The sequence below is a fragment of the Arvicola amphibius genome, chromosome 5 (genome assembly GCF_903992535.2).
Source record: "Arvicola amphibius chromosome 5, mArvAmp1.2, whole genome shotgun sequence".
Classification (NCBI taxonomy): Eukaryota; Metazoa; Chordata; class Mammalia; order Rodentia; family Cricetidae; genus Arvicola; species Arvicola amphibius.
In genome coordinates, this window is record NC_052051.1 from 137,475,006 (window position 1) to 137,501,781 (window position 26,776).

Genomic DNA, 26,776 nt, shown 5'->3' on the forward strand with positions numbered 1-26,776 from the left:
AGCATGGTGGAGATGAGGGAGGTTCGAGATGAGGAGAGATAAGTAGTAAATGAGAGGTGGAGGAGAGAGAGGGCTGATGAACGGTCAGGTGGATGGAGAGCAAAAATGGGGAGAGGGATAAGAAGATGGATAGAGAAGAAGGGGAGGGTAGAGAGTGCTCTTGCTGGAGAGCTGCCTACAGTATTGTTGGGCTAAGGCAGTTTCTGTTGGACAGGACTAAGGCCATGCAAGGCATTCGGCAGGGAGTAGAGGGACACAAGGGTATAAGGCGAAGGCTGATCTTCTTCCCCGGTGCCAGACAGAACTGTAGCTAAAGGGTAGTTTGAATGACCATGCACGCTAAGACTGCCTATCAGGAGGGGACGCTGCTGTTACCTGCAGTGAATGAAATCTGGCACAGGGTTATGCTGGCTGAATGAGGCGGCGTCGAGGTTCATGCAGATCTCGACATTGTCCCCCGCCATGATGCGCACAGCTGCCTTGTTTTCATCCTCAAAGATCTGCCGTTGCAAGGAGGCGCACAGGAGCAGCATGAAGTCATCTGGCAAGACAGAAGCAGCCACTCCTCAGTTTCTACAAGGCCATATGCGGTCACCACAGGGCACGTGTGAGCCTTAGCAAACAAGTGAGCTGTGTCCCCAAAGAGCATACTAGCTTCTAAGGTTGGGACCAAGTCCCCATTTCCTGACCCAGTATAGGGACAGCAGGGGGTGTATCATGTCTGGAGGGCTGGCAATGGTGGCATCTGAGTGTTGTCATGTTCAAATGCTAGGTGTCTGCCTCCATGAATCTTGGGGGTGTGGTGCACTTTTTACCTCCCGGTGCTGAGAAAGCTGTTGGAACGCTGGCACATCTTTCCAAGGGAGCTAGAGATGGATATTTCTGCTCTTTCCTCTCACCAGTTCCTTTGCTTTTGCAACCAGACTTTTCTCAGGGCTCACACTGAGCAGATGTGAGCAGGCAAACGTAGTAGACAGCTCATAGAAAGAACGTGGGCATGGCTTTGAGCTGCCCACAGCAGAGCTCCTAGCCAGGTCTTTGGGATGCTCCCAAGGCACGGGTGGCTTCCTTGTTTTAAAATGAACCCGAACCTTCTGTAGTGGGGAAGTCACTCTGGAATTCTCCATGGCACTGTCAATCCCTAGTGTTTTGGAAGAGCTGCTCCAACCATCCATTTCCAGCGATCCTGGAAGGTTTTGCATGCAGCTCTCCTGTGATTGACATCTGTGGGCTCTCTGTCGCTGCCACAACCCTGTCTCTCATTTTGGTCTTCCTGCCATGGTAACTGGAAATGGACCCAATTTGCAAAGCTCCCTCTCTAGTCTATCTTTGAATGGGAGAGATGTTGGGAAATGAATAAACTTTGATGTTGATCTATTCATTTTGCAATTGGAAGCAAACAAGTAGACGCTACTGGTCACTTTGCATATAAATATATAAGATAAGCTTCATACACTTATAAAGTTCAGCAGAGGAACTAAAGATGGCAACGTCTAACATAATGAAAAATAATGGACAAATACAAGGCCAGATACCTACATCTGGTGGTTTTACAAGCAGAAACACAGACAAGAAACACTTACAGACAAGAAACACAGGGTTGGGCCGCACGATGAAATCCGGGAAGTAGAGCCACTTGATGATGTTATCATTAAAGTGGGCACCCTTGAATCTCCATGGGTAATCTGCAAGTGGCAGGAATGAGCAGGCACAATCAGTTCCCTGGTGCATCTCTACCTTTGCTGTGCACTGCCTATGGCTGGGATCAGGGCAGACTCCCTGGGCAGAGTGCTCACCTCGGCAGGGGGCAGGTGGGATGCCTATGCAGACGAAGTACTGGAAGGTGATGATACAAGCCAGAAAGCAGCAGTACTTGGGCCAGACCTCCGCGATGGCTTTTCTTCTGCGTCGATACAAGACACCGATCAGCCAACAGGCATGAATCATGGCATAGAAATCCATCCGCTGTCCAATCACGTTCACGGACATTAGGAAACAGGTCTGTGTAAGGATGGTTAGGAGACAAGAAAGATTGGGTTTATCAGACACGGAAGGGACACCAGAGACCAGGATTTCTCTGTCTGCACATGCACAGGTCCCTGAGGAGTGTCGTTGTTGAGTGTCTTTTAGCACGAAGATGGAAGTGCTGGATGATTACCTCTGAGAGAACTGACTGTGCCTTTCATAGTAATGGCTTCAGCAGTGGCAAGGATGATAGCTATGATGTCCTGGTTAAAATACCACCATTGCAAATTCATTCTATCAATTCCATTATAGATTATTGTGATAGAATCCCACTTTTCTGCTCAGCTTATTACTATTCTCTCATCACCATTTCAGGTCACAAGAGTCCCCCTCACAGTTTATACGTTCAAAATGCACACGAAGACAGGAAATCCATTCTATTCTTATTAAGAAATGACAGTTCAGATGTGTTTAGATGGCTCTGGAGACCTAGGGAGCATGTGCATTGCTATGGAGCGGGGTACCGACTCCTGGCTTTTGAAAACTCCAACTTAAGCTAAGCGGACTCATCAGCTTCAGTGGCTTTGGGAACCAACAGGAATGTGTAACGACTTCGGTGACCAACCAGTCCAAAGAAACTATTTAAATTCTTATGAGAAAATATCCAACACACGAACAAGAAAACTCACCTCTAGGCCAAACTTGTAGAAGAAGTAGTTTATAAAATATTTGGCACAATTGATAAGTCCATCATCTAGGTGCAATCTTGTGATGTCATGAAATATAGTTTTGGACACTGGCGCGGTCAGTTTGTTCCGGCCTCGATAGTACTCCTGATGACGGTAAATGGTGACTTCAAAGGCCAAAATTGCCAACATCAGGAGGTTATTCTACAAACAGAAAGCGAGAAAGCACATCTACGTATCTTAAAGACCTCATGATTTGGTACTTCGGAGCAACTACAGTAAATCACCATATTTAAGTCTGGATGTCTAAAAAGCAATGTCCTATTAGATCTCACTGTATTTAGTGTAGCATTGAGCCTATTTCTCTGTCTTAATGAGGACCTAACTTCCTTGTAAAATGGGAACTGCTGTGGTTGTAGGATCTAGCCTCTCTGGGCAAAAGACTGTGGTTGTTTCTTTTCCTTGCTTGGTAAGTATATGACACACGTCAAGGGAACAGCATCCAGAGATCCTAGAGGAGGACAGTTTGACCTTGTTTGCAACCCTTACATGCAACATATTACAGGGACATCTGGGAAAGTCACTGAGTTGGGGAACAGGATGACAGAGATTGAATTTAACACCTCTGTCCTCTGGCCAGAGAGAGAGACAGAGCTTGCTGAGAAGCAAGCTCAAGATGGAAAAGTCCATGTCATAACAATAGTCATGGCAAGAGGGTAGAAACATGAGAGGTGGCAGGGGCCATCTCTCAGACTTTCCAAATATCAGTTTGTCTTACGTGACAGCTATTTGGACAGTAACTGTTAGAGAAGATCTAGAAATTACAGAATATAGTGTTTAATACATTTAAAACCCTCAGGTGCCAAGTGTAAGGATTTCATCTTTAAGGGTCTTGTCAGCAGTTAGGACACTGGTTAAAGCTGCTTGAGTTATTCATCAAAATAAAACATACAAGAATGTATAAGATCTAAATGGTTTTGATTTCAGTAAGTCTCATTGATTAATTTTGATCACAATATGCTGTATTACTTTGTAATGTAAGTATGTATTCTTTATTAAGTGTTCAAGAATCAGAAATTAATAGCAAGTATTTCTTGTAATGCTGTCATGCTTCCTTCTTAGAAATAATTACTATTGACAATCTGGTAGATTTTTATCTAGGGCTTTTCTTTGTTTCTAGAAAAGTTACAATGTTTACAGTGTTACAAATTTTCCTTTTCCAAACATTTATGTACTTTGGACTTGCTTCAGGTCTGATGCGCCCACCAACTTTGTCCTTTAACAGTTATATGAGGAGCTAGTGAAGGTGTTGGTGTATTCCAATGAACTGAGCTCAGGCTGCTAAGTTGATTTCTCTTCAGCACAAAATAAAACTGTATAATACTGATTTTAATGTCTAATCATTTTTGATATCTACTAAGAAGATATCCCCTTCTAACGGGGGAAGGTCACAAACTATAGAGGCCCAGAGGCCCAGATGAGACATAAAAAATCCTTACCCTCAGGTAGACGAGCAAAGGGGAGGACTTCCTCAGGCCGACCCACTCCGTGGGATCAACAGGGGCACTGTAGAGAAGAGACTTGTTCAGCTCATTAAGGGGTATATTGGTTTGATTTTCATTGGGCTGAAAAGAAGAGAAAGTGGGATGACAACAGCTTATGAGATTGACAGTGTTCAGAGTGATCCCCTTCAGGCTTGAAGTTCTGTGGGGTAGGGAGGGGAGGACCCATTTCAATTGGGGAGGAGTCTCAGGTTAAGAGCAGCTTTCAGTCCACCAAGGGGCCAGAGTGGTCCTAAGGTGGGTGAGGTGACTTAAGTTAAAACAGAATATCTCCCCTGATCCTCTTAAGGTCACTGAGGAAGGACCCCCAACTTCGAGGCTCACCAAGGAGCAGTTGACAGAAAAGTTCTCAGGCTTAATGGTTTGCAGCTGGTACAACATTTTGCAGACGATGATCACACAAGTCCAGACAGTGCAGACACTAGAAGCCACGCGGCGGAGTTTGGCATAGGGCAGAGCAAATGCCCAAGAAATCAAAAATACATAGTTGAACAGAGACACCTGGAAACACAAAATCAGAAATGGGGACAGAAATACATGGCATGGCATGGCATTCACAAGACGGGACAATGTGATTCCAGTTCAGCAAAAACTGGCTGAGTTCTTGTGTGTAAGATACTGTCCTAGGTGTTGGTCATTCCAAGGATATGGGGCGCTGTGGTCTTGAAGATACTCTATCTCATAAAGCAGACAGACGTACAATCAGGTGGAATCAATATAATAATAACAGTAGCTAAGTTATAGATTGTATATGTCCCTATAATAGCATCCTAAAGGGTCCACAGGCTATGGAAGATACAAAGCATGCCCAAGGCCAAGGATACAGAAGCAAAGGATGAAGGTAAGGATAGGCCAATGGATAATGGGAAATATAGGGCTAGACATATATGAGGATGGAGATGCAGCTGCAGGTCAAGCTTTGATTTGTCCCTTTTGAACCATGAAATGGCACATGAGCTCATTCTGCAGGAAACAGGCCTTGTGACAGAGAGTTTGAAGGGAAGATTTGTAACCTATTTAGATAAGTGGCACAGAAGACATGAAGGCGAAATGTAGGGCTTAAGGCCAAAGGAGCCCAGAGCCAGGATCTACAGCGGCTGTGGAGGTGCGGAGTTAGGGATTCCATTGTTGCATGGAAGTATGTGGTTCTGAGATTGCATTTAAAAAAATACATGTACTGGATTGGAACAGAAAGTAAAATTAGCTTGACTAGATGGCCAACTAGTTTGAGCATGGTAGGTTAAGTGTAAGAAAGCGTTAGGCATGACATCAGTTTTTTTTGGGGGGGTCTAAGTGGGTGAAATATCACTGCTAAGATTTGAAATATCAAGAATATGCTGATTTAAGGGTAAGGGCAATGAGTTTAGCTTGACTGTTGGCTCTGGGCTACTCAAGTGTTTATCAAGAAGACAGATATCTTCAGATCTAATCAGTCTCCACAGCTCAAAGTTTCTTGAAGAATACAGAAGCATCACTGTCTTCCTCAACCACAAACAAATTAACTTATTTTGATACTTTCTCTCGGGGCTACTAACACTCACAGGTAAAAATTACAGCATGCACTCACTATAAAACTGAATATGTAGCAAGCATCAAGTTCTGTGACCTATGAGAGAAGAGGCTCCAAATCTGGCTTAGACAATGAAAACGGAGAAAACATGAACAGTAATGAACAATATGATGCAGCATGCTGTCGGCTACTCTTCTCCTTATCCAGTTATCACTACTAGAGGCAAAGATTCCCTCTGAGATAGTAAGATAGAAAGAGATGATGCCCTGAATTAACCAGTGGAGAAAAATATGTTGTTCATAGGAATATTCAACAACCCAGAAAGTAAAACAAACTAAATGTTGTGTTTTATCAAAAACGCTTTGATCCATGAATTGACTCTTCTCCCTTAGCCAAAAGTAGGGTCAATTTGAATTTTAAAGAGCAAATTGTATTAAAGGTATTTAGAATGAAGTAAACCTCACATTTATTTTATTCTATATCATTAAGGCTCTCTGTGTAAAGGCAGTTTGCACCATTTTTTTTTCTAAGTGATACGCAAAGATAGTAAGTCTTAATTCCTAAGTTCAAGGTGAGGATTCTATGCCCTCGGAGAGCACGTAGAAAACACTAAATCCATGAATGTCCCAGACAAAGCCACACAACAAGCACGCTGACTGGGTGAGCCATGCTGTGATGGGGGTTCCTGGCTTAGCCTACCTCCTGGAGAGAAAGATGGTCCAGCTGCCAGCAATTTGAGTTGAGAACGGAATTATCTAAATAGCAGTGAGGTGGGCTGGGGGATTGCCGGCCCTTAGGCCTTGTAGATGACAGAGAATGTCAGCTGCATTCCCGGAGATGCAAGCTATCTAATATGAGGGGCATGCGATTTGAACCCCACATCTCCCTGATGGTCTAGGAATAACACCCCTGAGGTGGTCTGTGCTATAGTGTAAGGTTCTTAACTCCATGTGAGTAGAAGAATAAGAGCTATCCATGACAACACATTAGGTAGACAGGTCTGATCCCCTTTACACCCTGGAAAGGATGTCCAGTTGCAACATGGAGGAGCTTTCAGATGGAGAAAAGATGTGTATTTCTTAGTTATATAAAGGGAGAGACAATGTGGGCGATGGGTTCAGTTTTAGGGCTCACTGGCAGGAGTGTTTCGGGGAACACAAGGCATGAGGTTGTGTATGACCCATCAGAGAAAGCAGTGGGCTGCAGACAGATCAAGGCCTCATCATTTGTGGGTGTGGACTGGCGGCACTGGGCTTCCGGAGCACATACACTCATCCTCTAGATGGGGAATAGGCAGAGTAGGCTGTGTGCACAGAGCCTGAAGCCAAAGGGGGACACAGGGAGACAGAGAAGGGGAAGAGCTAGGACAGAGGGCAAGATGTGTGTCACAGGACATGGTCCCCAATGCCCGGCAAAGAACAGCAGTGAGGAGTCTCTCCAGGGAAGATATTTGTGCTGTTGTCATCTTACAAACAGGAAAATGGGTTCAGCATGGTGAGCTACTTCATTCAACACCAAGCTGGCCCAAATGTCATGCACTTCGCTCCAAACCCCTGTTCTCCGGCAGCATCATGAGCTAAGGAAGCCATGGGCTCACCATCTCCCTGACAAGAGTCTGTCTAATGGAATGCTCATCAAAAATGAATCCATGCTATATATGTGTGATTATGGGCCAGTGAGTGTGGTCAGAGGCCAGTAAACTAGAAAGGGACCAATGAGAGAGCAGAAGAGAAGCCTTAAGGAGGGGCTGGAGAGGGTACTAGTGTCTATGTGATATAAAAATACATAATACCAGGGGAGAAAGGTACAGTAGGAATGGAGGCCTGGGAGATAGGAGGAGAAATGGGGGTAGAGGAGAGTAGTCAAAGCAAAATATGTATGAAAACGTCATAAGGAAGCTTGCTATTTTGTATGCTAATTAATAAAGATATATAAAAACTAATAATAACAACCAGTCAAATATTTGGTCTGCAAACAATCCAGGCGGATCAAAATCTCCAGGGAAATGCTGCTCATCCGTGAGTGTAGCAAGATTCTGATTATCCAGGGATGGGGACAGAACTGGACGCCATAATATCCTCCACATGAAACACGGCCTCCATTTGTCTTAGGTGCCAAGCAGCATGGCCTGGAGTGTTGTGGTTGGACTCTCTACAAGCTTTAGGAAGCAGGGTCTTGACCCAGGTCTGACGGCAAAGATTCTGAATTTTAACCATCTGAAAAACCATCCAGGAAAGTTAGAGGTCTGCAAGAAAGGCTGATGCTCGGCTGACGTCACGGATAGAAGTATCCAAAAACTATTTGCCGACTAAATTGAAAGAAGTTTGTTTCTCCACAGTGAACATGAAGGAATTGCTGACAGAATGATCCTTTTCTTTACAAGGAAGTAAGACAGAAGCAGGAATCAAGCGTACTGTCGATTTCATACCTTACAGAGACAGCAAGTGAAATAAACTCCAGTAAAGATTTCATCTTGTTTTGGAACCCGAGTCTACTCCTTGGCAACACAAACTGGAATTTTATTCTTTCCCTTAAAGAGAACTTTGGGAGATATAATCCCACGTGGGGCAGAAAGCCAGCCCCCTACACACACTCCAGGAAGCAGCCTTTGCTGTAAGCCAAGCCACCTGGAAACTAAGCCATGGGGCTTTCTCCTCCCTTCTCTGCCCCCTTCTCCACTCCACTAACCCTGGGTCCTCTGGATAAGGAAGCCTATGCACTCACACATGTCTTGATCCCTGAATGCCAGGGGCATTATAACACGAATGCCACGGATGCTCAGACAGAGGAAGCGAGGACCTGCCACGCCCTGTGCAGTCTGGGAACACTTGCCTCTTTCACAGTCACCCAGATGATGTACGAGGAGACGATCTTGATGATGTGCAGCTCCAGGATCCACCACATAAACACCTGCAGCTTGTGAAAATACTCCAGGAATTTTAGGAAGAGCACAGTGAGGCGGTCGATCACCAGGAGCCACTTGTTCCTTAGATCTGCAAGGCAGTAAATACAGCCAGGAGCATGACCACGGCTGGAGCTACTAACCAGAGCATCTTTCAGGATGAAATGAGAGGCTGCTCAATAGTTAGCGGATGCATGCTATGAGCCTGGAGAGGAAGCACCCAAGACCCCGCCCCATGCCATGCTGCTGATTCAGAAGATAAGTCGAAACACAAGGGACCATGTTACTATATTGGCCTTATAATTAGATTAGTGCAAAGAACTTTGTCTTGATTTACTTTTGAGACTATGCGAAATGACCTGAGCTCTCTGTAAATAACATCTTTTTCATCAAGCACTAATGACAAGTGGGTGGTTAAGGCTCCTCAATCGCCTTTAATAAGCAAGACCATCAGATCTACTTGTGGGCAGAGACAGTTTGTTCATCCTTAGAATTAGTACGGTTTCCTAAAGTGTGGCCAACTTCTAATCATCCTTTTTTTTTTTTTTTTTAAAAAAAAAAAAAAGATTTATTAGGAATACAGTGTTCTGCCTGCACGTATGCTTGCAAGCCAGAAGAGGGCACCCATTCTCATTATAGATGGTTGTGAGCCACGGTGGTTGCTGGGAATTGAACTCAGGACCTCTGGAAGAGCAGCCAGTGTGCTTAACCTCTGAGCCATCTCTCCTGCCCCTCTAATCATCTTAATCAAATAAACCATTGCACCACTTAGGGGTTCACACCACTATACCCTTGTACTGTCAGCCTTACTGAAAGCCACAGAGGACAGTTTTGTCTTTCCATATTTCAGTTCTGGAGAGTGTCAACCCATCAGAGATAGCTGTAAGGTGACTGTCCTTGGTCTGAACATTGAGTAAGGTTTTAGTTACATCAAAAATGCCTATGATGCAGGTGGACAGTCAACGTAAAGAAACAATTCAGAGGTGCGCGCAGCAGAGCAATAAGGGTGTAGGGGGATTGCTGATAGGTCCCTTTTCGAAGAGGCCAAAGTCCTCATTAAAGTAGTATAATGAAATCCTAGCCTTAACTACTTGTCTGGCAGAATTGCCCATCCCCCACCGTGGGGTGCAATCCAGATGTGAAAAAAGCATCTGGTCCTTATCTTGGGTCTTCTGAGATGAACTGGAGAAAGTAACCCGGCCTTGGGGCATATCTTTAAGAGTCATTTGCCTCCTTATGTCACATTAGTGGAGATCCAGCTAAGATGTGTACAGCAACTCCCACTTGGCCCAGAGGCTATGCTATGCCCCTGTCTGAGCGTTATGACAGGGACCAAACTCTCTGCCTTTTGCATCCTCTGTCAGCTAACATTTATCAGTAACTATGTATGGCCATTCCACTCCACTCATTCCTGGTTAGTACAGTCTGGGAAGAAACTTGGAGTGGGGCGGGGAGTCTACTGACAAAAGATGGAGCCCTTAAGTCGGTGCTGCCCAAAGCACTTAACGGCTCCATCTTTTGTCAGTACACAAGTGTGCAATTACACACCACCTCCTCTAGCTCGCACACTTTAAGTGTTGGAGCAGAACTAGCAATATATGCATATTGCCACTCTCCTTGACGAACCTCCGAATGCCTTTCCCAAGAAAGAGTCTCTGAAGGTGACATCAGAATTGCCAGTGGCTCTGTGCAGGGGCTTATAGTGGGACAGGTCATGTGAGAGGTTCCCACAAGCAGCAGAAAACAGAACACACTCCTCTGGATCTCCCCACGGACACTCAGCCTATCATCATGGACTGTTAGCCAAGTATCTGCCCTCTTCCCTTTCAGTCAGACGGAAGGGAAATTATTGCAGTAATTGGGATATGAATATTATCACGATAGCAACCAAGACTATTCTTCAACTTTTATTAGGCAAAATCACAGACAGGTGCTTTGGAGAAAGTCACTCTGTCATCTGTGCTGCCAGGGCAGGTGAGGAGAGGGGCTGGTTACCTGAGGTTTCTTCCTCCTCTGACTCCTCTTCCTCCTCTTCCTCCTCTTCAGACTCATCGCTGTCTTTGCCCGGCTCACCCTTCTCTGCCTTCTTGGCACATTCTTCTGGCCTCTCCTCCCCAGGCTCCACCATTTTCTGCACCTCAGGCTTCTCCAGGCTGGTGGTCATATTCATAATGGCTAGGTCTGGGAGGCTGCCTTCAGGGTGGGCCAATCTGCGGGCAGAGAGCAGCCGAGTGAGGGGGGGAAAGTGAGCCAGGAGGGTGCAGTCAAGGGGCAAGTAATGGAGGTCAAACCAAGGCAAATCGGTACGTGTACAAAGACCTTGTGCCATGGGCATTAGCGGCTCATCGTGTTTTGTGGGTTTGTTTAAGTTCTTTCTAAACACAAACTGCCAACTCAGCTTTGTCAGGTTTTCTTATTCAGGTGGTAGTGATTGGTCAGGAATGAGAGCTATTTAGCACCTAAACTTGACATTTTTTTTCCTGGAGGAAAAAAATGGTCAGAATTTAGGATGTAGAAGCATGAAATGGCATCATGTAGAGCAAGCATTTCATGGCTTCACAGGGGGACTTACTCATTCTGGTGGATTGGTAATTTTTTCTTGATGCTGCTCAAAGTAATTGAGATAGAAAGGAAAGAGAAGGAGGTGAGAACAGAGGAATTATAAGGAGGTCAGAGATCACATATCATGCCATATATCATCCACTATCACATGGGGGTATGCCGGGTGCGGTGACGACCTAATGCCAAGTGCATTCCAGAACGGTACCGGTAGTGGGCTTTCCCTAGGAATCGAGGCTCAGCAGCTGATCCGAGTGGACATGACGAGTGGTTCATAGGGGAGAAGATTTACAGACTCCCCAGTCAAACGGCATCGTGCTCTGTTAGCAAGGTTTCCAACCACCTTGCAGGAATCACGTCATTCGTGGGTTACCTAAGGCTTTTTCAAATGACTAATGCTCTCAGCCAGCCTTGGCATTGGCTAATCTCATGCTACCAGCGGCTAAAGCAAATGCGAGGAGAGCCACGCACTTCCGGGAGTGGTTATGGCATCTGCATCACATCTCGTCTGGGGACCACTGATGTGCATTCTGGACTGGAAGCTGCAGGGGATTCTGGAGGAGCCAAAGCCAGAGCAAGAATGCAGCGGGTGGGGATTTAAGGCCCTGACAGCAGCCTGGTCCCACACCTTACTTCATAGCAGACAGCACAAGTGAGAGCTTCGTCCCACACTGTAGTTTTGAGACACATCCAGGCCAAGCAATCCTCCCTTAGCTACCCAAGTGTGTGGGACTGTGGGCATGTACCATGTGCCTAATTTCCTAATTGCTTCAAAAGATGGCAAGCTCTTTATTCTTATTTAGGTGAATGTTAAAAAGACACTGTAGATAATAAAGAGTATTTTATGGAACATGTATTCTGGAAATGCTTATCTTTTTTTCCCATTTGTAATAAGTATTCTATTTGTTTCAACCTGGTTATGGCAGAATAGACAATACTATCCTACAAAAAGGATTGTAGAATCTCAGAAAATTATTTAACTTTTCTAAAATTTGGTTAATTTTTATATCAAATAAGTAGATTTGTTTGGATAAGTTCTAAGCTATCTTCATCGACAGCGTACTTAAAAACACATCTGTGGTTTGAAGGTAATGCTGGCTTGAGTCCACACTGCCCTTGGGCTTTCAGATAGTACCATCGAAAGACATTCTCTTTGACAGGGGTCAAGCAGGTAGAGTACAACATGCCAGGAGCAAACTGCTAATTTAAGGCAGAAAGAATGTCTGAGGAAGAGTTCAGCCTAGGGATGTGGCTGGGCATTTGAGCTTGGCTGGGGAAGGATGGGAATACGGCTGGGGACGGATAGGAATACGGCTGGAGATAGGGTTATGCTGACATCCTACCCTTGCCTTAAGCTAGCTAACTCATATTCTCAATTGCTGGAAAGCTGATTAGCTTTAAAACTGCAACAATCATGCTCTTTTCCGACGGCAGTGCTGTGCACTCGTATTAATAACATCTGCCGGCCGATCTGGCAGGGCTCTGTGTGAATGCGTCTGGGTGCAGCAGCAATCTGGTGTCAAGAGTCACCAGCACACACGTACTCTGGAACTGCTGCAGGCCTCCACTGTATACATAGGAGGGTATCTGTCATGAGGACAAACACTTTGGTCATTTATCCTATGGAAGTGGTGATCTCAGATTACATTTTAAAGATGGTATAAATTTGGAAGGGACAAGATAACTCTCTAATAATCCCTGCTATTTATGGAATGAGACTCCTAGTCCTGAGACTGTTTCCAGTCACTGTGGGAATACATGGTGAAATGTCTTCAGTAAAGACGCCCCCAAACTACTTGTCGCAGTGAGGGCATACTGAGGACACCAGCTAAATGAGGGCAGTAGAGCCAGATTCTGAACTGGAGCTTTTGGAAGTTGCTCTATACTGATATCCAAATACTTCTTCACAAGCGCTCTGGGCCAAAGTTGAGAGCAGAAGAGCGCTGGGATCCGGAACCCATGTTTGCTGCACTCTGATTTAATTCATGAGGAACAACAGGGGACATCCAGGTAGTGTCCGCAGCATGTCACTTTATGTCTTAGGATGGGTAACAAAAAAGGAAAAGGGAAGAGACACACACCGAAGCTTGTTGACCCTCTGAGATTTTCAGTGACTGTTTTCTTTCACTATATATTCAGGAAAACGTGTGCACATGAAACACGCATAATGAAAACATGTTAAATGCACAGTTGGTTGGAGCATCCTATTTTAAAAGCACTGTGTAATCTTTATAGATCCCTCATTTTTATCTTTAACATACTGTTTTTGAGAATATAATCAAGAAGAATGCCAAAGGCAACAGAAAATGCCAAAGGCAACAGAAAGCCTGGGACAGAACCTGCTAGTGGGAAAAGTCTCTACCTACATGGCTTGGCGAAGTACTGGGCCTGCATCCTTAGCCTCAGCCCCCTGAACTGTAGGATGGAAACCATTGGGCCTACTTCATAGAATATTTTGAAAATCAGGGCGGTTTCTGTGAATGACTCACATCAGGAGGAGTTATGCAGGAAAACTTTAAGGCAAAGCCCCCATCTTCTAAGGAGAGATTTTCATGCTTGGGTGTGGTCACCTGCATTATAAGTTCATCCTCGTGAAAATCAGGGTTCAGCATGTACTCTTGCAGGGGTCCTCTCACTGAAGGGCAGTGGAGAAGATGCTAAACATGGGTGATGATTCTGCTGCCTGCCCATCTGTACGTTTAAGAAAGCCCTTCTCAAGGAAGATGCCCAGTGTTTCTCGAGGGAATCTATTCTTTACGCTCGCTCATGGTCCTGTGCAGCTCTTAATCACCGCAAACTCAGGGCTCCGGGCTGGAGGAACTGACTGACCTCTTCTATACCCAGCAGCTGGATTGGTCTCCAGAAAAGCCGATGTCCCTTCGAGCCAGAGAAGGCCACCCCAGGGAGACAGTCCCTGAAACTTCAGGCGGCAGAGCTCATAATGCTTGTCCTTCTTTACCAGTTTCATAGAGTGTTTTACTGCCCAGAGGACTGGCTTTTACCTGGGACACCAGGCAGATGTGGGGTGACTCTGGGGAGTCTTCCTCCTGCCTCCTGACATCAAACCACTTCACATATCTGTCTTCACAAAAAGCTCATTTCACTTCTTCACATTTTCTTTCTTTCTTTTTCCCAGTTGTTCTTGTATCCTGTTGCCATTCATCCATCTGTGCGTCTGCGTGCGTGCCTGTGTGCGTGCGTGCCTGTGTGCATGCGTGCGTGCGTGTGTGTGTGGGGGGGTAGGGGTTGTGAGATTTACACTCAGAGCTATGGGTTCCTCACTATTAATTTTGGAATAAAAATGTTTTTACCCTTCACACCACAACAAGGCAGATAACTTTCATTTTTATTTATTAATCCAACTCTTTCCTTTAAGGGCTGTGTATATCCCGCTCCACCTGTTTGGTCAATCTTTATTCTTAGTGTGTATTCTGGGGACTCCTCTGGCAGGCAGCAATCTTGTTCTGCTCCAATCACCTCCTCTGCTTTGTGTGTTTTCACACCACAACTCAATGACTGTTTGTGAAGGCATTCTGTGCTTTGGAGACACTCTCTGCACTGAACCAAATTATGTGATATGAAAGCCACGGAGGTTTAACTCAGTACTAGGACTTGGCTCTGAGAAGCTGCATATTAAGCTAGCTTCCATTAAAGGAAATGGAAACCAGCCATTGTAAAAATCCCTTAGTCTAAATTCTATGAACTATCCTAAGTGTGTGAAATGCACATCGTGCTCACCCCTCTAGCAGGGATAAGAAATGCCTGACATTAGGGAAGGAGGTGCACTGTACATCTGCAGGGTTCACAATATTAGTGACACCTGAAGTCTTTGTACAGAACCAGTACAAGGAAGATTGTATTCACATAGAAACAGCTGATCTGTGACTTTAGCTTCACACCTTACATGTATATGTCCCATCTTACTGTATGTATGGCACTGAGTTCTCTGCATAGAATCCAGAGAGTTTGAACATTTCTGCTTCTACACCATGGAATGAATGACTTCATTCCTGAGAAAATATTTGACTTTATATTTTGTCAATTTTCCCACAATTTAATAAAATTATTCTCTATCTTTTCCAAGTGTCCCAGTGCATGATACCTTCTTTTACCACATATTTTGGGGAAAGTAATATCTATCTGGTATTCTATATGTTCATATTCTATATGTGTAGGTGTATCTTTTTTCAAATCTACAAAATCATTTTTCTAAACACATTTTTTTTCTCCTTATAAAATAACACTGGACTTCAAATATATGTGATGAAGGGCTCATTCTGCCATTTGAATTGAGTAAGAGGTTCAACTAAAATTCAGACACACTTTGAAGATAACACGAAGCACGTGTTTTGAAATGAGGGTCAAGTGTATTTGATTAATGCTTCCTCTGGGGGTATGTTAGCCTTTCTTCTGACTTTCTCCACGGATGAGAGATTTCACTGAAAGAAGGTACTGGTAAAGCTGGAATATTTGGGAATTTTAATTATTAGGGGTGAGTCTGATCTTGATACATATCTCCTATTAGGATAAGTGATACATGCTTTATGAAAAACAGCAAGCAGAGACTTATCTTTTGTCTGGACACAGGAGTTAAGTAGTTGGTGAAGATTCCCAGCTAGAGTGAATCCTTCTTTTCTTGTCAGCAGCTAGAATTTTCTGAGCTTGGATTCTTTCTCACACTGGCTTCCAGCAGATGCCAGATAGTCCTTGTACAATGTTTACTTCTATTTGTTCAAGTGACACTCATTGTAAGGGAAAACCATGCTTAGTTTGTATTTCCTGTGGTGTGGGGACACACTGTGAATTCTATGGATGGAAAAAAAAACCACCCTTCTTTAATAGTTTGATCTTTCTTGTAGAACTGTATTTGGAAATTGATTTGTTAAAAACCACACGCCACTGTGGCCATTTTCTTCAACTAATGAGTAGGGCCGAGGGTTCAGCGATGCGGCATCTTCGTGTACAGCACAGGGTATCCAGACCCGAGGAGCTTACACCTCTAGCAAGGGAGCTAAGACAAGCAGGGTTCTGGAAGGAAAGCCTGAGAAACTGCCGCAGGAATCCGGAGGCAGGGCAGAGAGGTGCCAGCAGGATGTTGGCATTGTTGGGATCGTGTGGAGGAGGCAGTTCTTGAGCTGAGCTCTCGATTTTAGATCAGTCAAGTGTCAACATCTCAGGGAAGGCTTGAACAGAGAACAAAACCAATGGGCTGTAGAAGTCGGGACCCAGACCAAATACTGAGCACCAGCTGAAGACCCTGGGCCACCTCCACAGCCACTGTACAGCACCATTTGGCATGACCACCAAAATGGCTTGGCTTGCGAAGTGCATCTGTGAGCATACCTGAGGTCATCGTCCACTGAGGACACCACTTTCAATTCATAAAGCGGTAAAAGGTTTAACACATGAGGCAACATTTTTTAAGTAAAAAGAAGAGAGAAGACATCAGCATACCCACCTATTTATTATTAGATAAACGCGACCATTGACCTTGGCATGGCTGCGCGAAGAGATGGGAGCACAAGGATGCAAGGGGAGACAGGTGGGAGAGAAAGAGGAGACAGTTAGACAGAGGCCGTGGAGGAGCCTGCCCCTTAGGCGTTAGGCGAGTGTTTCTTCACCCACACAGATCCTGTGCCTCGAAGAAAAGTCCAGGCAGCAAGATTCAGGAGCATCGTGAAGTCAGACGCACACAGGAAAAGTGTCCAAAGATCACATTCCCCTTCTGCCTCCTCCCTCCCACCTCAAAGACTTTATTAAAGAGTAGCGATTCTTAAATTAAATTGAAGATACACATTACCAGAGACAAAACTAGAATCTGAAGGATCAACATTTGCTCCTTTTTCAGATTTAAAAATCTTCGAAGTCAATCTCTTTTCTTTACAGCCTTTAAAACTTAGGCTAAAATGTATTTAATATTTTCTAACATAAATCACAAATAATTTGTAATGAAATCAAAGTAATTTAAGTGGCTCTTAGAAAATTATTATTACATAAAATGTATTATTGCTCTCTCATGTATTATCGGTTGGTAAGTAAAATGATATTTCTGAGATTGCCTACTGAGAAATTATAAGTTTTTCTGATGCCTGCATATTAATTCTTTTTGTAATTCTAACTATAATTTATGAAAGGATAAACACAGCAAATTCTACTTCTTCTGCAAGTGCTCTTTGCCTACACTGCATATGCTCATGCACACATGCGCGCGCGCGCGCGCACACACACACACATACACACACACACCAGAGTTGTACAAGACAGCACTAGGTCAACAGGACACCAATGGAGACAATAGTGCTAAAACCAACTTAATAAGTGCCCATTATTCCCTGTCTGCAACCAGTTTTTTTTTCCCCACAAAACTAACAAAGCAAAGAGGTAAGAGAAAGCTAGCAGGGAAGTCGATCCCAACACTGAACATAATTATTTTTTTCACCATTGGGTTCTAAATGCAGTCATTGATTAGAACTCAGGACAAAAACTTACTGGGAGGTGAAAATTGTCAGTAAGAAAAATATCATCAGAGAGAATTTTAAAAAGATAATGTATATACCAAATATTCAAATTCAACTTTTGTGACTTTTCTAGAACACTCTTACAGAAAACTTCGTAACACCAAGGTTATTTAATTTCTGTAAGGACCTAGAAAACAAATCTTGTTCTTAGATCTGAAAGGGAAATCCCAAGGAACTCTTCAACACTTCCCCTTTTCTCATCCTCCTACGTTTTCTTGGAAAGTCACCACTAAAGGAAGGCTCAGGGGTGAGCCACAAACAGGAAGAAAGGTGATCTCGAAGAGGTTGCATCATTTAGGGCTGCTGTCTCTTACTGGTTGACAGGCCAGTATTGCATTGCTGTAGCAGTAGAAAATAGACAGCATATCCTTGTCACGGGCAGTAACTCTTCCGAGAATCTGCATAACAGGCCCGGCAGTACACCTGTCCTTCAAAGGAACTCTGGGCTAAATTCAAGTTTCACATACACACTCAGTTTAAATCTTTTTCAGGTGGTGTCTTAGTTAGGTTATTATTGATGTGAAGAAACACGGTGAGCAAAAGCAACTTGGGGAGGAAAGGGTTCATTTCCCTCACCGTTCCATATAAGAGTTCATCATTAAAAGCAGTGTGGACAGGGACTCTAACAGGGCAGGAACCTGGAGGTGGGAGCTGATGCAGAGGCCATGGAGGGGAGCTGCTTAACTGGCTCCTCATGGTCTGCTCAGCCTGCTTTCTTATAGAACTCAGGACTGCTTAATTGGGGTGACCCCACCCACAATGGAGTGAGCCTTCCCTCATCAATTACAAATTAAGAAAGCGCCCTCCAGACTTGCCTGCAGCCTGATCTTATGCAAGCATTTACTCAGTTGGGGCTTCCTCCTCTGTGATGACAAGCTTGGATTGAGTAGACAAAAGACAGCCCACACGGGTAGGTGACTAGTCTGGTAGAAGCTTTGTTGAGTCTTTTGTCTTCCATAAAACTGTGGTTCTCAAAACATTTATTCTTCCGTACAAATTACATCCTATATCCTATTTGATGATATATCAGAAAACCCAGACACATGACAATAAGGATAATAGTGACAGAAAGCTTCTACAAACAGGAAGAAATTTTAAAGAAAATACTCATCGAAGGGAAGAGAGTACTTTAGGAACAAAAAGAATTTTAAGTCATCATTAGCAATGATCAACAGTTAAATCTCACAAATGTAAGGGTTCGCTATCCTCCCTTCCCCCATTTTTGTTTATTTGGTTTTTGTTTGTTTATTTGTTTTATTTCACTTTGTAGTCTAGTTTGGCCTTGTATTTGTAGCTATACATCCTCCTTTGTCAACCTTCCTAGTGATGGGATTACAGGCAGGTGTCACCCATGTCAAGCTTAAAACCGATTTCTAAATTATTTGAAAATGACTTTTGAAGATTTGCTGAGTATATTTAAATTAAACAAGCATATTATCAGAATTCAATAGTAAATAGTTTTTAGCTGTAGGCATCATAGCAACATCAAAGAACATCAAGTTGTAGTATTTTATAATAATTAACAAGTGTCACTGATAATCATTTTCCCTCCATCCAGCTGTCTGTGAAATCCCTTGAGTTCTAATGACTACTCAGTGTCGAGTACTGACTATCACTGAAGGAAGTAGGAGTGACAGGGGACAGTTTCTGTTGCCCACCCTATCCCCCACGGGGCTAATTCTCAAAGGGCATCTTGTGACTCTGCTGCCTGGGACACACACACACACACACACACACACACACACACACACACCAGTGAGAAGTTCAAGGTTGAAAGTCCAAATTAGAGTGCTGGATTTGGCTTCCCACTGCAGCCGGGTACCAGTGCAGACAGGAGCCGCTGCTTCTTTCATTTGCTCACCTGTAGATGGTGGCATCTTCTTTGCTGGGGATAGACTTGAGGTCTGTGAGCTCCAGGAACCGGTCATGGAAGTAGTGGAGGTGAAGGATGCACACCAGCAGAAAGGAAGTGGGGATAAAAATGCGTGTGAACAGCTCCGCTACCGTGAACTGCTTCAGGCCGAGATCCTCAAGCCTGTCGAAGAAGACAGAACAAAAGCAGGGAGCTTTCTGAGGCACTTCCTGCCAGCCTCTCTCTCACAAGCCACAACAGCCATTCTCTGCCTTGACCACTTATAACTCCTCCCTATTATTTATACCAATCCAACTAGCTCGTCTTCACAGTAGTCGGTAACAAGTCCCTGTAGACTAATTCAGCAGCCACATCTCTGCCCTTATTTCGTTCGAACACGCGGACTCTTCTAATAGTTTTGGGGTCAACACATCACACATCTCTGGTTTTTCCTTCAGTGCCACCTCCGTCTTTGTACTATACATAGCAACTGAAATCCATTTGATTCAGTTGGGGTACCTTTTTCTTGCGCTCTTCTTGGCTGACCTCATCATCCACCCCTCCCCCCCCCCCCCCCCCCCCCCCCCCCCCCCGCCACCACGAACTTACCCACCTTTCTGTTGCCGAAACGAAAATGCTGACTAACAGCACCGTGACCTCCTGTGCAACCAGCCCCTTATTCCTACTGGAAAGCAGCTGTTCCAGTATCGGCCTTGGCTTCCCTCTTTTCCTTGGCAAAGCCATTCTCCACTCTGGCCTCTCCTGAACCACTCAATAGGGCAGACGTCTGCCTCGTGCAAAGTTTAGCCATCTGAAAGCATCTCTGGTTCCTAGCATACTCCTGCAGGCTTCTTTCACCCCCTAAGTGCCTATGGACCACTTCCCCCACCAGCACACATACAACCATTACTTGTCTTCCTTCTCCTCGGTCTGAAGAGGATCCTGTGTTTCTCACAGGGCAGTTGCTAAGTGCATGTGCTGTGACTTTGTTCCTGCTCCCCACTAGTCACATTCCCAAAGAAGCTTCCAAGATTTGAAGAAAATCCCAGCAGGAATAAAATACAAACTGCTTACTGTACCTGGCCTGGACTTCTGTTGTGCCCTCTCACCTCTCTTGCTGTCTTCTTGCTCTCAGAAGGAGAACTTTCCTTCATCCCTTCTGTATCCACAACCATTTCTATCCTGCCTTTCGGCCTTTGCATCTGCTCTACTTTCTGCCTAGGATGCTCTCCCACATCCTAGACTTAAAAATCCCAGTTTTCTCAGAAGTTTGGTTTCTGCACACCAGGTAGAATTTAAAGGACCCCTCTCCAAAGAACTGTGAGAGCACCATGCCATTTACTTCTCCTGTAGCCCTGCAGCAGCCTAGGGTTTCCTTCACAGATTCACAGATTAATGCATGTTTTAATGCACTTACACGCATCATAGTAGATTGATTATTTTGGCTTCCCAAGCTTCAATTCCCTTTCTTGTTTCCTATTGTATCCCCGGCACAGGACAAGTGTTCCACAAGCATCTATAATGAATCCGTGTGGTTGTATTTGTCTAATCACACACATCGCTTGACACCTCCGCATTTTCAAATCAAGACCCAGCTATAGCTGGATTTCTAAACTAATCCCAGGGCTTTGTAGGAGAAGATCAGAAAGACTGATCTGCTGCTGCCTGCGGTCATGTGCAATCCTGTCACGCTGGGGCAGCAGCCCAGCAGGAATGCCTTTTCCTGTAGCATCCACTACTCCTTAGAGTCTAAGCCTAGACACGGTGAAGAGGCAAGGGAACCCATGAGCCTCCCATAGGCTGGAAAACTACGCGCTGATCCGGGGAGTAGAAGGCACAGCATTTTACAAGGCAGCTGTGTTTCCCATGGGATGGACGACTAAAAATCATCTTTCATTAAAATGGGGCTGAAAAAAATCTTTTGCCAGCCAGCTATCATGGAGCCTTCACTTACATTTCAAGCTCAGACTTTGACAGAGAGAACACAGGAGAAGGGAGCTCTTTAACTTGCTGTGAAGATGCCTTCACAGCATCACCGAGTTTTCAGGAACAATGTGCACTGGGAGCGTCGACATGTGTGCCCCCTTCCCATTCCATCCCATCCCAGACACAGATCCCCTTACTTTTCTTTCTTTAAGCCGGTCATGTTTTGCCACAGGCCCGGGAAGTTTTCAAACTGGTAAGTGTATATAAAGATGAGCACCAGCATGGTATAAATGACCACCGACATCCAGAAGTATTTCAGAATTTTCCTCCACCATTCATAGTGAACCTGCAAATCAGACAATGGAAAGTGAAGGAAACAAAAGAATACAGAAAAAATGACTGGGGAAAAAAGGCTCGTATAGGCATCTGGCTAAACTAAGCAAGGCATGGAACACATATAGGAATCTTTGAAGTGAAGTCTATTTTAGTTTTAGGTTTTCTGAGGTTCTTTTGACAGTTTAGTTGTGTTGCTAGGCGTTAGAACTGCAGCTGAACTAGCCATAGCTAACTGCGTCTTTGTATAAGTTGCTGGTTCCAGCTTCTTCTCCGTGAGTACATTCTTCACAGAGTTCCTAGACAGTATCCAGAAGCCTCTCAACACATGTCATCTCTAGGAGACCAAGTGATGGCAGCCATGATGCTTTTTGTTGTTTACAGTAAACTGCACTCATTTTGAAATTCAATATTGTATTTAATGAGCAAAAATGTGAAATACTCATTAGAAAACATTTATACCTTCTTCTTGAATACCTTAGAGGTATTCAAGAGTTCATCAATTTCTGCTGAGAACATTTTCAAACTCTCATTTTCACATCTAAAGAAGTCTTGCTATGGTGATTGTCAGGTATTCTCTTGGATGCCTGAAAGAATACTGTAGTTACTCTAGCCTGTGTCATTGGGCTCCCTTCTCAAATCAGGTCAAACAAAGTCCGTGAAGAGGCCAACTCATTTGAATATCATTAGTTTATGCTACCAAAGCTCTTGTTCTCTCTCTCTCTGTCTCTGTCTCTCTGTCTCTGTCTCTCTGTCTCTGTCTCTCTGTCTCTCTCTCTCTCTCTCTCTCTCTCTCACACACACACACACACACACACACACACACACACAAACATGCACAAACCATTTCCTGATCCCCAAACCTGCAATATGAGCAAACTGGAGAATCCTTAATTACTTAAGATTATCCACACATTGCTCTTAAATTATTAAACGTTAAAAATATGATCTAATTAACAAAGATCAGTTTTCAAATCAATACATTTTGGAAAACTTAGGAATTTTTAAGTTTTAAAGAATTTAAAATAACAAGGTCTAAACTAGTTCTAGTTTATCTCTGCCATGGGTTTTTTACTTTTAAGTGCAGAAGATGACACCAGATAGCAGATGTGTAACCTCTCACATGAAGTACTGTAGCTTCAGAATGGCTGTTTCCACTGCATGGAAGTTCATTAAGATGTATAGACTTTGATTTATTTTTTTTAATATTGGTATGTTATTTTTTCTGCTAGTTCTTTTCCATAAAGTTTATAAATATTATTCAAGGGTTTGAACTATCGGCTATAGAATAAAGGATTGATATACTTAAATATCTAAAAGATTATTTTAAATAAATTGCTGTGGGACAAAGGCTATGAACATTGATCAAATAGATTTTTTTTTAAAAAAGTGAGAGAATCCATTGGTTCTACATCATTCTTGACTTTAGGATTCCGAGTGCCATCATTTTCTAGAATATGGTTATCTTTAAGAGAGAACTCATCTCTACTCACAGATCACGTGTGAGAACTAAAACCTTGGGCACATAATGTTTACCTACCTGGTACAAGGCCACACAGAACAGGAACAGCACCATGTAGATGATTTTGTACATGACGATTTTCCCCTCAAAGCTGACGAAAAAGAACATGCCCCCGCACACGTAGATCCAGTATTTAGTGAACAGGGCCACTACCAGATTGCCTAGCACCTTCATGATGTCCTGGTCGTCATCTTCTTCCTCTTCCTCCTCCTCTTCCTTCTTAAGCTCATGCCGTTCTTCCTTTATTTCCTCTTCCCCCTCTGCCTTCTCTGGGGCCTCTCCTTCCACTTGTATATCTTGGAGTTCCTCATCATCTAAACAGAAGACCATGACGTTAGTCCTGGCTACAGCCATGCTTTGGCTCCCGGTGGTGAATGGGGGCGTGGAAGCATGTATTTTCTGAGTTACTAAATGACTTTAGATGACTCTAAAATATAAGACAACTAATTGATAGTTTTTGTAACTTTCCTAAAATGGAGTATAGAAAAGAGTATTGTATGCTAATCTCTCTGTAGCCCTTTTGACGTTTTCCGTATCGAGGGTCAGACAGTGGAAAGATGAAGTGTAACCATAGTCAAAATCACACTATGAGGCCATTTCTGATTCTCTTTGTTTCATGAAAATAGACAGCAACATAAGCAGGGTAAGAATGCAACGGATGCTAGCTGTCTTAACCCAAAGACGTGACGAACCAAAAACATAAGAGTTAAGACCAAATACAATTTACTTTAAGTTTAAATTGTAATTATTATTAAGATAAGCCTAAAATAATTTAACAGCTTGGTATGAAAGGAAAATCTCATCTTCATTTAAACTATGCTGCTAGCTAGGAAATTGTGTCAACGTTACCTGCACTGTCTTTCCAAAGCTACCTACAGCTGAATAATTTATTCAAGAAACGGGTGGCTTCCCAGAGTGAGGGAACTAAAACTGAATTGGGGGTTAGATAGTTCATGCCAAATTAACCGTTCTTTACTAAAATTGAGGAGTTAATCATTGCAATGAATAGACATTCAAGCTCAGATAGGACACGTTTAAAACTTAGGGAGTACTGTTTCTGAAATAAGAATCAAAGTTGGGTTTAATAACAACTAAACAAACAATATTCGCTGGTCTGTGCTTTTGTGTGTGTGTGTGTGTGTGTGTGGTTTACTGCATTAGGGTTGCCAGCCCAGCTTCTCTAAATACTGATGCTACTTAACTTCACATGGGGCTACTTAACTTCTTCTTTTTAAAAAAATTTAGTTTATTTTTAATTAGTTTTGAGTATGAAAGAGGAGGATATGTGTGCATGAAAGCAGATGCTTGTAGACCAGAAGAGGGCAGCAGATCTCCAAGAGCTGGGGTGACAGTTAAGTGTTGCCTAATGTGGGTGCTGGGAATTGAGCTCCCATCCTCTGCACAAGCTGAATGTATTTTTAACCACTGAGCCATCTTCCCAGTCCCCATACCTCTTTAATATCATCTAAGCCATGTTATAAACAATAAACATACGTATTCATCTGCCTAAGGAATTAGAAAGCAAATTCTCATTGATTTGTCTATCTGAACAGAAAGACTAAAGCTAAAGACATGTTAATAAATCACTACCTCTCCATTGTTCCCTGCATTCACTTCTTTTCTTTCCTATCTTTAAAAAGCCAAGAATTTAAATCCAAAGATTTAAGTTAATTTATTGGTTCCAATTTTCACTAGAAGTATGTCTTCAGAGAAATTTTCTCTGATATTTAGTGTTGTCTTCCATTGAGAGTCACCTCTTTGAAAGTCAAACAACACACGTAGTTCCTCTGGGCCCACACATGTGCTCTAAACATTTCTTTTCGTCTGTAGAGGTCAGACGAGGCATTCAGTCTCCTGGAGCTGGAGTTGCCATGTTTGTGAGCTACCCCATGATGCTGGGAATCGAACTTGTGCCCTCTAGAAGAGCAGCCAGTCCCCCATCAGCCCAATCCCCCACTTACCCCTCTCCTCAAGTTCTTGACTTCCAATTTTGACTTCAGACAGAAGTGCTTCCTTTTCCTGAAGGGCCTTTTGCTCTGTGAGGTGCTGCCTCAGAAGCAGCCAAAATGTGATGGTGAAGAGAATCTGAAAGCAGAACAGAGAGGCGGGGACTCAGCAATGTTGGCAGTGCTTGATCCCTGTGGCTGCGGGGGCACAGTGCACACATCTTTCTGCACGTGAGCGTCACTCACATGCTATGATCATGTGAAGCACTGTTCAAGACACTGGGAAGATGAACAATTTCAAGTTAACAGGAAACCAAGACCAGCAATTAGACTCCTGCAAGGTCAGTGTTAGAGACGGACTTCCTCCTGACAGCCAGGCCCTGGGAGAGTTCAGTGTGTCTTGTATGGCACTCCTTTGACTCTTCGGTATTCCTTATTTGGAAGATTGTGCAGATATGGAAAAGAGCTTTTCGTGTCATACCAGCTTGTTATTCCTGTTCATCTTTTCAGTGCCTGAGAGAGAATTCTAAGCCGACACATGTCTATGTTGACATTCTCTTGTGACTGGGGAAAAATTCCCGATTCAAGGAGATCCTTCTTCTAGAGAATATGCTGCCTAGCTCATAACAGGGACATTTTTTGCTTTGGTAGTAGTGTTATTGAAATACAATTCACATACCACACAAATTACTCTTTCAGGAGAGTACGTTTCAAAGACTGTGGTATATATAGATAGGCTAGATGCTTAGGATGCACAAGGCTCTGGAGAAGAGTCCAAGAATCTCCTGAGATCTGTCTGCTTAGTGGGTTTCAGTCCACAATCATTACCGCAATCTATTCTGACATCTTTTCATTGCCTCCCAAAGCAGCACAATTTCTGTCATTCCTTTATTTAATATATCAGTACTAGCCAATGATTAATTTACTTTTTGTCTGTGCTTACCTACATAATGTGGACATTTAAGTAGAGAGAATCACATAATGCAACTGCTCTGATGAATGAAATTTTCATGATCTACTAAATAGAGGGCCATGGCATTCACCTTTCTTTCTTTCCTTTTTTTTTTTTCAAGATAGGGTTTCTCTGTGAAACAGCTCTGGCTGTCCTGGTACTTGCTTTGTAGACCAGGCTGGCCTCAAACTCACAGAGATCCACCTGTCTCTGCCTTCCAAGTGCTGGGATTAGACATTTGCCACCATGTCTGGCCTTGTCATTCAGTCTGCTCTGAGGACCCATCTTCTGCTTAGCCTAGTCACTAAATCAATGTATGGGGGATACCTGATGCCTGGACACTGTAAATGGTGGCTTCCAGGAAGAGACTGTTTCACGTTATATGACTGTGTCTTTTGGAGATAGGAAGTTTCCTATATGTCTAGTGATGGAAACAATTTGAAGTTTATTTGATATATGTGCTGATTGTTTTTTATTGTCTTAATGTCATCAACATGTAGGGGATGCATGTTTGGACTTTGTGTGTAAAACAGATAGTAAGCT

The 26,776-nt window shown here is 43.6% G+C and overlaps 1 protein-coding gene across 1 annotated transcript in view; it reads right to left on the bottom strand.

Moving 5' to 3' along the window:
* Piezo2 (piezo type mechanosensitive ion channel component 2) overlaps positions 1–26,776 on the bottom strand; it is a 345,375-nt gene that overhangs the window by 62,588 nt on the left and 256,011 nt on the right. Inside the window, 14 exon segments of the mRNA XM_042055171.1 lie at positions 376–541; positions 1,584–1,685; positions 1,797–2,001; positions 2,655–2,855; positions 4,151–4,276; positions 4,538–4,714; positions 8,556–8,716; positions 10,621–10,835; positions 11,198–11,230; positions 16,643–16,684; positions 19,564–19,737; positions 21,678–21,826; positions 23,354–23,649; positions 25,297–25,420. Coding sequence (XP_041911105.1) covers positions 376–541; positions 1,584–1,685; positions 1,797–2,001; positions 2,655–2,855; positions 4,151–4,276; positions 4,538–4,714; positions 8,556–8,716; positions 10,621–10,835; positions 11,198–11,230; positions 16,643–16,684; positions 19,564–19,737; positions 21,678–21,826; positions 23,354–23,649; positions 25,297–25,420 — 2,171 coding nt within the window.